Source organism: Trypanosoma theileri, assembly GCF_002087225.1.
Source record: "Trypanosoma theileri isolate Edinburgh chromosome Unknown TM35_Tth_6_V1, whole genome shotgun sequence".
Taxonomy (NCBI): Eukaryota; Euglenozoa; class Kinetoplastea; order Trypanosomatida; family Trypanosomatidae; genus Trypanosoma; species Trypanosoma theileri.
In genome coordinates, this window is record NW_021639848.1 from 414,627 (window position 1) to 425,820 (window position 11,194).

General features: G+C 46.3%; 8 protein-coding genes across 8 annotated transcripts; 2 read left to right on the forward strand and 6 right to left on the reverse strand.

Moving 5' to 3' along the window:
- Positions 1-2,237: 2,237 nt before the first annotated feature.
- On the reverse strand, positions 2,238-3,611 carry TM35_000062570 (uncharacterized protein; the record flags this gene model as incomplete). The annotated part of the gene is made up of 1 exon (XM_029023294.1): positions 2,238-3,611. The coding sequence occupies one exon, from the start codon at positions 3,609-3,611 to the stop codon at positions 2,238-2,240; it is 1,374 nt and encodes a 457-aa protein (XP_028885318.1).
- A 1,194-nt stretch (positions 3,612-4,805) lies between these two features.
- TM35_000062580 (Tbingi protein) lies at positions 4,806-5,159 on the reverse strand (the record flags this gene model as incomplete). The annotated part of the gene is made up of 1 exon (XM_029023295.1): positions 4,806-5,159. The coding sequence occupies one exon, from the start codon at positions 5,157-5,159 to the stop codon at positions 4,806-4,808; it is 354 nt and encodes a 117-aa protein (XP_028885319.1).
- A 277-nt stretch (positions 5,160-5,436) lies between these two features.
- On the reverse strand, positions 5,437-6,030 carry TM35_000062590 (uncharacterized protein; the record flags this gene model as incomplete). Its single annotated transcript, XM_029023296.1, has 1 exon — positions 5,437-6,030. The coding sequence occupies one exon, from the start codon at positions 6,028-6,030 to the stop codon at positions 5,437-5,439; it is 594 nt and encodes a 197-aa protein (XP_028885320.1).
- Positions 6,031-6,932: 902 nt separating this feature from the next.
- On the reverse strand, positions 6,933-7,571 carry TM35_000062600 (Tbingi protein; the record flags this gene model as incomplete). Its single annotated transcript, XM_029023297.1, has 1 exon — positions 6,933-7,571. The coding sequence occupies one exon, from the start codon at positions 7,569-7,571 to the stop codon at positions 6,933-6,935; it is 639 nt and encodes a 212-aa protein (XP_028885321.1).
- Positions 7,572-8,562: 991 nt separating this feature from the next.
- TM35_000062610 (Tbingi protein) lies at positions 8,563-8,862 on the reverse strand (the record flags this gene model as incomplete). Its single annotated transcript, XM_029023298.1, has 1 exon — positions 8,563-8,862. The coding sequence occupies one exon, from the start codon at positions 8,860-8,862 to the stop codon at positions 8,563-8,565; it is 300 nt and encodes a 99-aa protein (XP_028885322.1).
- Positions 8,863-9,229: 367 nt separating this feature from the next.
- On the reverse strand, positions 9,230-9,790 carry TM35_000062620 (Tbingi protein; the record flags this gene model as incomplete). The annotated part of the gene is made up of 1 exon (XM_029023299.1): positions 9,230-9,790. One exon carries the CDS (start codon positions 9,788-9,790, stop codon positions 9,230-9,232), a length of 561 nt encoding a protein of 186 aa, XP_028885323.1.
- Positions 9,791-9,889: 99 nt separating this feature from the next.
- On the forward strand, positions 9,890-10,819 carry TM35_000062630 (uncharacterized protein; the record flags this gene model as incomplete). The annotated part of the gene is made up of 1 exon (XM_029023300.1): positions 9,890-10,819. The coding sequence occupies one exon, from the start codon at positions 9,890-9,892 to the stop codon at positions 10,817-10,819; it is 930 nt and encodes a 309-aa protein (XP_028885324.1).
- A 24-nt stretch (positions 10,820-10,843) lies between these two features.
- On the forward strand, positions 10,844-11,194 carry TM35_000062640 (uncharacterized protein; the record flags this gene model as incomplete). The annotated part of the gene is made up of 1 exon (XM_029023301.1): positions 10,844-11,194. A coding segment is annotated over one exon (351 nt), but the record flags the coding sequence as incomplete, so codon positions are not given.

An 11,194-nucleotide genomic window follows, 5' to 3' on the forward strand; every position in this document is an offset into this window, starting at 1 on the left:
AAACAGTAAGAAAACTTCCTCAAGCTCCCGGATAGGAGAGGACCGCGAAGGCTGTAACGAAAAACGCAGAAGCCAAACACATCCTAGATTTGGTGTAGCCCGTCTTGTCCTGAAAAGCCGCGACCACGGAGGTCTACTTTTCCCTAAGACAGTCACGCACGCGCATACCATACGAGTTAGCTGCCAACGTACACATAGTTTTGGTTATATACAGTGATATAAAATGGGCATCTGGTCTTGGGATTGGCTTCTGGCTTAGAGGCGTTCAGCCGAGAACCACCGTGCGATAGCGTCGGAGCACTTGCCGTTCGACAAACTCCAGAAACCAGAGGCACGGCATGGGAGTTCCTCTCGTACTACCCCATACTTCCCTCACGATACCTGCGAGATCCCTTCACAATCTCACATCAGTACACATATACAAATTATGTAAACCAAATTATAAAGTGATGACAGTACCAAGTACATGCCACCGACCAGCCAGTCCAGAGCCAGACTGGAGTCGAACTCAACGGGGCCTTTTCTATCCCCGCTTACCCCTTCAAATCCGTTCCCTTGACTGTCGTTTCGCTAGATAGTAACTCGGGACAGAGGGAATCTCATTAATCCATTCATGTACGTGGCCCCAATCGCACCGCAGGGCAGTGGACTAGCGTAAAGGAGCCACACCTCCACTCCAGTCGCTCACACACATCTCGATGGATATCACCACGCCGTCATTCATTACACCCCACAGAGGCCTCAATGGAGTGGTCCAGCAACACAAAGTGTCCTTCCCACTCACAGTGCACACACACACAATGACAGTCTCACATGCTCATGTCAGAAAGGCACCACGGCATTCCCTAAAATGTACACGGAGACACACACCTAGAGAGAGGAAAAGAAAAACACAAGAAAGGATCAACAACAGGATACCAACAACACACAAAGCACTCACAATACAATAATCACAGGTGCCACTCCCATCAGAGAAAAACATTCACCCACACCAGCACATCAACTCAACCCCAAAAACAAAAAAAACAGACCCATTACGTGAAGCCGAAGCGGAACAGTCTCAGTCCATCTCCCCGCAGGTTGCAGTCACTCAAGCAAGCCACACACAACACACACCACAAGGGCAGAAATATGCTCATGGAAATATCGTTTGAGTAATACCACCGAGAGAGAGAAGGTGAGAACAAAGAAATGTGTTCATATTACGTGGGCGGTGCGAGTAGCAACCCAAACACACGAAGGAACACACAACAGGGGGGCACACCCAAACACCTACAACCCACCAATATTTATACCAAAATAAAAACGTAAAAAAAGAGTGACTGCGTGAGGCAGACACAATAAAAAGTGCGAAAATGTAAAAAAAAGAAATTCATTACTTAATGTGGCTGCGATGCCTGGACACAGTCCAATCCACCCCAAGGTGAACAGCGGAAAATCATTGTGTACTGAACGTGCCGCTCCCATATCTTTATTCTTGATGTCCGTGCAACAGTTTGCATATTAATGAAAGCAAATTATTATTCCATAAAAATGAACACACAAGATACACAAGGTGTATCGGAAACGCAAAAGAGAAACACACAGCTGCACATAATGTGCAATGAAATTATAATGAAACACACACACACACAACAGAAAAACATTAAAATGAAAATGAAAAGGAAAAGGAAGCCGTGATTACCATGTGAATATCTTCAGGAGGCAAGAACACAATTCTCAACAGTAGGTGTGTGTGTCTTTCGTACAGGGCGAGCAGTGGGAATGTTGCACACATGATGACAGTCCACACACACAAAGAGAAGGAAGGTTGGTAGTGTGTGTGTTTGTGTGTCTTGAACCTCCTGCCATTCTTCACATTTCAATCACAGCAATTAAAACACATCGGGATTGTATCTCATTCCCATAAGTAAAAGCAATAGTTAGTAATATCACGCGACACACACACACACACATCACCAGGAGGACACAGTGAACGGCGGCAAAACAGAGCCCAGATAATAATGCCAACAAACAAACAAAGAGGACACTCCCCTCACAAAATGATGGTTTGTCATGTGATGAGTGCCACATGGAATCCAATAGATTTGTTCAGTAAAAAAATGCAAACAAAAGACTTATCGTGCTGGAAGAGTATAAAGAAACATTAAAATTCAATAAAAAGAACAGTGCCCTACAATGCATCCATATCCACTCAAACAAGGGTTAACTGTTCAACTGTGTCATGGGAACACCGATCAGCACACGAGAGTGCAACCCAACACAGACAGGACAAGAAGAATCAAGGAACTGTGCACCAATGCAGGACTGCCGGTGCCGTCTTTCCTTTTCTTGACCTGCTCCCTGACCGACTTCTCCGCATCTTCCCTCGCCATTTTCTCCTGCTCTTCTTTAACCAGTCTCGCCCTCTCTTCAGCGTCCCTTCTCTCCTTTTCTTCCCTCTCCCTTCTCTCCCGTTCCTCTCTGGCTTTTTTCTCATGTTCTCCCCTGGCCCTCTTCGCTCGTTCCCGCTCCTCTCTTTCCCTTCTATCCTGTTCCTCTTTGGCCCTTCTTGCTTTTTCCTGCTCTTCCCTTTCTTTCCGAGCCTTTTCCGCAGCTAATCTTCTCTCAAACTCCACCTCTACCTTTGCTTCCGCCAAATCCCTCTTAAATTTCCGGATATCCTCTTGCATTTCTCTCGTTCTATTCACGACGAACGTCGGATTCCCTTTGCCCACATACCGTGCAGTGTCGTTCAACACGAATCCACTCTCGTTCTCGGTCTGCACGAACTCCCCTTTCACAACGGACATATCCTTTTTTTCTTTGTCTTGGTTCATCTGATCGATTCTCTTTTTTTCCTTCTCACCCGCAAGTTTGCCCCACTCAGTCTCTTGCGCTTTTCCGAGTTCTTCCCCGCCGTAGTCCTTGAGCAACCTAACCAGTTCCGCCGCGTCTGCCCTCACTTCCCTCCAATCGCCGTCCCGGAACGCCCCACACTGACGAATGTTCCCGATTTGTCTCTTGATATCAGATGTGACGTTGGTTGCCCTGTAATACAACTCATAACTGGCACCGAGATATTTCTCGGCCTCCGCGACATTGGGAGCATACGACTTCTCGCCCTCGTAGTTTTGCAAACGGGCCGGAAACCCCTCCACCACGGGGGCCAAATTATCCTGGTAAACCCCACACAGCCTTTGTCTCACCCTGGTCTCGTTAACCGGTACACTACAGCCGCGAGCGGCTTCACCGGCCACCGGTATCATTTTCTTGGCCCGGTCAACCAGGTCAACCAACGTTTCGTCGTGCGTGCCTTTGGGCACCACTTCCTCTGGCTTTAGTAGCTTGCCCTTGATCCCTTCGACAAGACCCCTGATCTCACCTCTGAGTTTTTTGATTTGCTCGCATTTCTCCACACACTTCGGCAATGCGGTCTTCCACAAACGCAGGCACGCCTCCACCTCCGGAACATATTTTTCCGCATCCCTTACCGCCAGTTGCATCAAAGTCTGTGCGTTCAAAAATCGTTTGCGATCCCCTTCAGTATTCGCATATACCACACAGACACAACATTGCAGAAGTACCAACAGGTACACCACACCACGCATTTGGATGAACACCGTTGTCATGATTATCACTGTGGGTTGCTTGGATCTGTGGTAACAAGGAAGAAGAGGAGAAAATAGACACACATTTAACACACGAGGTAGACAGTACACAGCAACACAGAAAGAGAGAATACACATCACAACAGCAATCAAACAACACAACCCAATGAGGGGAACAACAGTAAACCACTCACACACAATAAAACACACCCAGAGTTACACAGATATTGAAACAACACCCTGAATTTAGAAGAAGTGTAAAACAAATGGTATCAAAAACAATATTAAATAAACGTCTCTACACACACACACTCCAATATCTTACTCGGTATTCGTACACACAAAGTGTCTGTATTCTCATTATAATAAAATCATTACCAGGCAGTTTGGACACCAAAATACACCAAAAACACAGTGTACACGCCTGGCAACATACAAAAACAATACCACAAATCATCAGCAAAACAAAGAGAGTACACAATAACCAACACACTTCCAAACAGAAAAAGAAAAGAAAGCAATGCATCACCATAATATTTATAACAACACCACAATTGGAATCTAAAACCCACTCACCCACAACCATAACAAAAATGACTGCATACATCACTGTAATACCATGCCACTCTTTACAAACAGAATCAACACACAATTACCCTCTCACACACATATTACCTCTTTATTTATCCTTATTACTATTATTTTATTTTTTCTCTCAGAATGCCGGTTCATCTCTTCTTCTCCCAACAATATTATCAGCAAAACAAAAAAAACATCAAAACACACACACATACCTTGCTCCATATTGTGTATTAGGAGGGTACGATCAAACATATCCCCCCACCCAAAAAGGACCCCACAAACCACACCACCACGTTTTTCTTTCTGTTCTTCGTGGCTTTATGGATATTACTCCAATGGTACGGCTATCAACCGACCGCCGTAGAGCAATTTAATTACCGACTTGCGAGTGGCTCCAAAGAAGAAGAAGATCCCTTCATTTTATAGGATCCTCAAGCTCTTGTAATATGATTTTTTTGTTGTAGTCCGTTCCCATACGAGAGAACCAGTCTAAGAGAAATCTGATCGAGTAAACCCTACCAGGTCTCTCTACTCTCACTTTTTTTACCCAAAACCCATCCTCAAGTCTCCTTTTGTTATTAATTTTTGTTATTTTTGTTTTTTTATAATAGATTGGCCTCAATGAACTCCTATTTATTTTGTTGCTTGTATTGGTCGGTGGCAGGGGCCTTGAGCGTACTCTTCTATCAGGGTTTCCATATTCGTGCTCGTCGCTGATTTTAGAGATCTTACAGAGAGGTAGGTAAGTTGCGTAGGGATTCTTGGTGGTGAAGTCTGTGGCATAGCGTAGTTCCGCTCCACCGCAATAAGGAACTGTGCTAACAGCTTAGAAAAACATAGTTTCATCAGGGGTATATCATCAACCATCGCAAATTGAACTCGCAGTGGATGAAGAGCGGGGCAACTCAAGAGATGAAGAGCTGTTTCTTCGCATTCGTCGCGTTGGCTGGTGTGCGTGCGAATAGGATGACACCTGTGACGTGACATTCGGTGTACAGTTAGGCCTCATTTACTCATACACGCTGACAGCCGCATGGGTGGCAGACTGATGCCGGAAGGTCTCTTGTTTTCGTTGTTTTGTATTTCCCATTGGTGGAACTCGATTTTTTGGGCAGACCCTGTCCTTCATGGAATTTTCTGCAGTGTATTACGAGGGAGTCTAGGTGGGCGTAGAACTTCTGGCAGACTCTGCATTGGACTTTTTCTCTGTCCTCACGCTCCGGTGGCGACGAGTTTCGTTGGCGTTTCTTACTTCACGGAAACGTCACTTGTATTGTTGCTGGCAAAATTGGGGTTCCAGGTGGATGTTTAAACTTTTTGTGGCATGAGAGACCACCGATGTTGCCGAAATCGCGTAGACAGAATTCGCAGCGTAGTGAAGCAGGCTGTGGGATGAGCTGGGGGCGAGGTGCATATTTTTGGGGTTCTCAGGATGTTTTGCTCTAATATGGGCTTTGAGGCCTGTTTTAGAGCGCGCTATCATATCACATTTGTCACAGGGGAATGCTGATTCTTCTGGAATCGGTTCGTCGGCTCGCGGGCGTTTTCTCTCTGGGACAGGGCATGTGACATTGCGCATGTATCTAAGGTGTCGCGTTAATCCATTTTGAAGCGGAAATGTTCGTTTACACATACTGCAGGCAAACGGATGGAGTTTTGCTTTAGGGCGAAGTGGGATGGAGTAACGTTGTGGCCGGAGGTGGGGGTTGTGAAGGTGGCGGAGGTTCTGGCGGGATGTCCGGCGGAGGTGGCTCATGGGGGAATTTGATTCTTCCAGAGCGCATCGGCTCTCTTGAAACCATGTTTGTTGACCATATGTACTACTGCGGTGTTCCTGCATGAGTATTGCGCCCCGCATTAAGTGCAGGTGGCGGGGTCTGTTGCTTTGTTTAGTGCATAGCGCGGTCTTTTCTGGCTAGGTGGAATAACGGGTGTCGACGTACTGACTTTTTGGGGATTACACCATCGACAACCAGGAGGAATATGGGTTTGTATCTTTCGCAGCAACCAGCCATAGCGATGCGAAGCACCTGTGCCAAAACGTGCTAAGGCTGTTTCTTCTTCTCTGGTAAGTTCCGGGTTATCTTTGGTGGGGTCCCAGGATCCAGTGATTTTTGATGTATGGGAGGGATGGGGTGTATCCTCTCCTTTAAGTATTCGTTTGGCGTAGGCCATTATATCTGTGATCCAAGTATCAGTTCTTTGTGGTAGTTCTGCAGCTTTTTTGGCTTCTGTGTCGCATTGCTCATTTTTCACTACACCGCAGTGACCAAAGATAAATTGTAATCGTATGCGGGCCTTGCGACGTTGCACTTGAAGTATTAGGTTCCACAGGAGTCGTAGTATTGGGTCTTTTACAGTCAGTGGACCTTTTTCCAGTGCCGTGAGAAGAGACAGTGAGTCCGTGAAAATGAAGACCCTGCAGGGCGTTGGGTTATTTGCGGGGATTATTTTGAGGAGTCTCCGTATAAACCTTCGTATAGCGCTACGGATTCGGCTGTGTAGCTGCAAGCTAGGGAGTCAGCGCCTCTATGTGTGGTACAGAGCAGTTCACCATTTTTGTATATCATTGCTGCTGCTCCAGATTTTACTCCGAGAAATACGGAGCCATCAGTCCAGATTTCATAATGGGTACGCAGTGGCGGTTCTGTGCCTTTACGGTGGAAGTGACGGGCTATCCAACGCTCGGATGCTTCTCTTTTCTGTTCTTCTGGGTCATCAGCTGATACATTTTCCAGCGATGTGAAGAAGCGAGCGCGTTTACCGAACCGCAGCGTTGGTGTTAGTAGAGGTGGGCTCCCGTGGCTCTATAACAAGTGTTGGATAGTTTTTCATGATGCGTTCATAGAATTCTCGTACTGGATGGGTTTCGTGATAGACTTGTTCTGCGCTTTCTTTGAGGGATCCACCTCGTGTTTGGCATCGCATTAAATATTTGAGGCTCCGAATCATGGCCGTCATCTCTAATGGGAGAAGACGGGCTTCACGTAATGCGTCGGCGGAGCGACATCCATATGGGATACCTGCTATGGTTCGGCAAGCTTTGTTCTGTCCTGCATCGAGGAGTTTGCGTGAAGTGGGAGCCGCATCCCAATACCAGACCTCAAAGCCGTAGAGTGTCTGGGCTTGAACTAGTATCAGGTAGAAGGCTCGGAGGACGTCACGCGTCGGTCCCCATGTGGTGGAGGATATTGCTGCAAGTTGTAGTAATCGAAAATTCATGCGTTGTCTTGTTTGAACCACATGGGTAGACATGCCTCGGTAGTTTTGGAAGGTGATGCCTAAGAGTTTAGGTGCCTTCTCCGGGCCTACGGGGATACCGCGTAGTTTAAGAGAAAGGGGATTCGGGTCTGAGGTTCCAAAAGGGGTGTATTTCGTATTGCCCACATTAATGTCCATAAAATAGTTCTTGGACCATTCCTCCACCACGTTTAGTCCTTGTTGCAGTGTACTGTTTATGATGTCTCGGTTGACGTGTCGTACTGCTAGTGTGAGATCATCGGCGAAAAACCATGAAACAATAAGGGAACTTGGGATAGTCGTTTGCTTAGGGTGTTCATTACTATAATGAACATAAGTGGGCCGAGAACTGTTCCCTGTGGCACGCCGCAGTGGAAAAGCATTAAAGGAGAGGATTTACTGTTTACTCGTACTTTGGCTTGGCGTCCTTTCAGGAAAGATGCTGGCCATCGAATGATGTGCGGTGGGATATCCATCTCTCGCATCACACCAACTATACGATCATGGTCTACAGTATCGAAAGCTTTGGCGTACTCTACAAATACTGCACCTGTACGCGAATCAGGGGTGGGTCGTGTGAGGGCTGCGCGTAGATGCAATAGTTGATCTAACGTCGAGTGAACAGGTCTAAAACCGGATTGTTGTGGGGTCAGTTTGGTTTCAATGACATCTCAAATTCGTGCTGCAATGATCCGCTCCATTAATTTGGACAGACAGCTAGTGAGTGTAACAGGTTTGAACGAATCTAGATCTGTGGCTTTCTTTCTGGGTTTAAGGAGTGGTACAATAATGCCTACTTTCCAAGAGACTGGAACCACGACCGTACGGAGGCTCTCGTTGAAGAGGGCAAGAGTCTCTGCTTTGGCACGGGGTCCCAAGTGTTGGAGTGCCTCGCCGTAGATACCATCTGGACCTACGGCCGTCCCTTTGGGAAGGAAACGCTGTGCCCGTTCCGGTTCTGCTGCTGTAATGGGGATGAATTCTGTATCGGTAACTGGAATGGGCGGTGGAGGGTAGGAATGTGGGTGGCGTTGAGCTCTTCGTGAATATAAACGGATAAAGTGCTTGGCTTTCTCGTTTTCCGTGAGTACTGTGTTGTTAATCGCCGGGGTACTGGGGGGCGTGGGACGTAAATCCTCTTCAAAATGTTTCAACAGCAGCCGTATGCCACGGCCATGTTATTACAGAGGGTTTTCCATCTCTTATGGGATGCTTGTTTTAGCATTTCTCTTCTGCGAGCTACCAGTCTGTCTCGAGAGACAGAATGTTTACAATTGTGAATCTTCTCTTCGATTTCATCTAATTCTGGAGTCCAAAAAGGAGTAGTGTCTTGACCCCCGCGTGGAACCGCCGCGGCTGTTGCGATACGGATGGCGGAGGTCAGTAGTCGTTCTCTCATGTGAACGTTCAGTTTCTCTTTAAGGCGTTTATTGCACTGTGCGTTTGACATTTCTCTAAAGCGAGACCATTTCGCTTTCTTCCATGCATAAATGGGTGCACGAGGGCGAGGGAACCGCAGTGGTTCATCATCATCTACTACTACTACGTCGAAGAGGATGATGTAATGATCGCTGTTCAGGGAGAAGAATGCCGTCCATGACTCTAGACGGCATTCTCGGGATATTGTCACATCTGGCGCGGACGAGCCATGGCGTGTGGTGTGGGGCGAGTGCAATCTCCAGTGTTGTGAATAACGCAGTCATTATCTAGGCACCATTGTACTAGCACATCGCCACGGGTATCAGGGGGGATCGCGCAATCCCATGCCATTGCATGCGCATTAGCATCTGCACCGATGGGGTGAGGTCCGCTTGTCGTCAAAAGCTTGTCAAGTTGCGATGTTGTGTATGGTATCTCTCCGGAGGAAAGAGTATCCTGACGTTACTGTGAGCGCCAGACCTTCTGATATGTGGATCGTTGCAATGGGCATGCCCAACGCTTGCAACTACGGTGAGTCCTACTTCTACTGGCAGATCTTCACGCACAAGAATCAAAACGCCGCCTCCTTTAGAGGGGTGGGGTGCTCCATGATGTTGGTAACCAGCAATTGTGAAACTCGACACTTCCGCACAAGATAGTTTCGTCTCGCTTAGAAGGCAGAATGTCACATTCTCCTCAAGAAGGGTTTTGTGGAGAACAAGCCTCTTGGCCTGGGTAAGTCCAGATGAGTTCCACTGCATTCCTCGCAGTGAAGGGCCGGGATTTTCCTCTACATCACCACTCTGCCGCAACCTGATGCGGGTGATACTGCGGATAGCACGTCGACACAGCCCCAGGACCTTCTTGGATATTATTTCTGCCCCAACACAACGCGGCTGGTCCCGGTGCTTTATAACGCCGTAGCCTAAGGGCCAACTGGTATTCCAAAAGAAAAACATCGCTGGCTCTTGGCTTCCCCCGACAATACGAAGTACTGGACCTCAGCACCACGACTAGGCAGCCGGCATTGCCAAGGACTTTTTGTTGTAAAAGATGAAATGGTGAAACTCAGAAATGATCATCATACTATACGGAGTGAAATAAATGAACTATTTCGTATGTTACAAGAAGGTTTTAATGTTTTGCATGAGCAAAGTGATAAAATACAATACTCTATTACTGAAGAAAGTAAAGCAATAGCCTCACATATTGCAGCAGATGTAGTGAATGATATGGTGCAACAAACTGTTTTTGATCGACTTAGGGAACAAGGTATTGTTCTTCAGCAATTCCCAGGTCCCTCATCTAGCTTAACAGATGAGGAATGGGCACAGAATCAACTCTATGATATTATTGTTAACTCATCTAGAGAGCAAATAGCTGCAGCCATTCTTAAAGATCACGACAAACATGAGAACGAGGATGTAGAAGCGAAAGAAAAAAAGAAGAAGAAAAACAAAAAAATGGGAGAAGAAGGAAAAGAGGAAATAAATAGGGAGATGGATAAGCATGATGAAGCTCGACGCGATCCTGGGCGTCCTTTGTTGTACCGTGGACAATCAGAGAAATCACTAGATGGCCAACGTGGAGTTGCATCCATTTCCCGACAAGTGAACTCATTAGGAGAAAGAGGAGTAGGAAAGAAAACTGCCGAGTCAATCCCATCAACCAACACTCGTCATATTACTGGGGGTGGTGCGGTGAATGAAAAGACGTCAGCAACACTGTCCAAGCACACACCAAGAGAAGGAAAGGAATATACAAACAACAAGAATAATAATCCCATATCTGGAACAGCATTAAGCGACTATACACATACTTCACAATTTTTGGAAGGAGATGCATTAACAGATAATTATGTTTACTCAGATGAGAGTGGTAACTTTGGTACCTGGAAAAGGCCTGGAAATGAAGATCTTGGGGATGATAATGAAAGTATATCTCCAAGTGGAGGAAAAAGATTTGGTTTCGGGGGTGAAGTGGGATAAGATGGAAGATGGAGACAAATGCATATGAACGTGCTCAAGAGTACAAATCCTTATGGTAATACTGCTTTTGTAAACCCCTTTGATCACCAGTCATTGGGAGTGTATCCACAATACAGTCAAAGTCCTGCTATTAGTCCCAAGAGATTTAAAGGAAATATTTTGGAGTATTTGAAAGCAATTAGACAGCGTGAAAAACCAGAGGGTATTGAGAATATGGCTCCAATAGTCTACCACTATGATTTTAAAGGAGCACTTGAAGAGGCTAGGAATGAAGTGCGGAATAAGATCCGTTGGGCAGCTTCACGCCTACGAGGAAATTCTTTTGATAGATTTTTTAACTATAATATCCTACCCTACGCAAAAACCGCAAAGTCT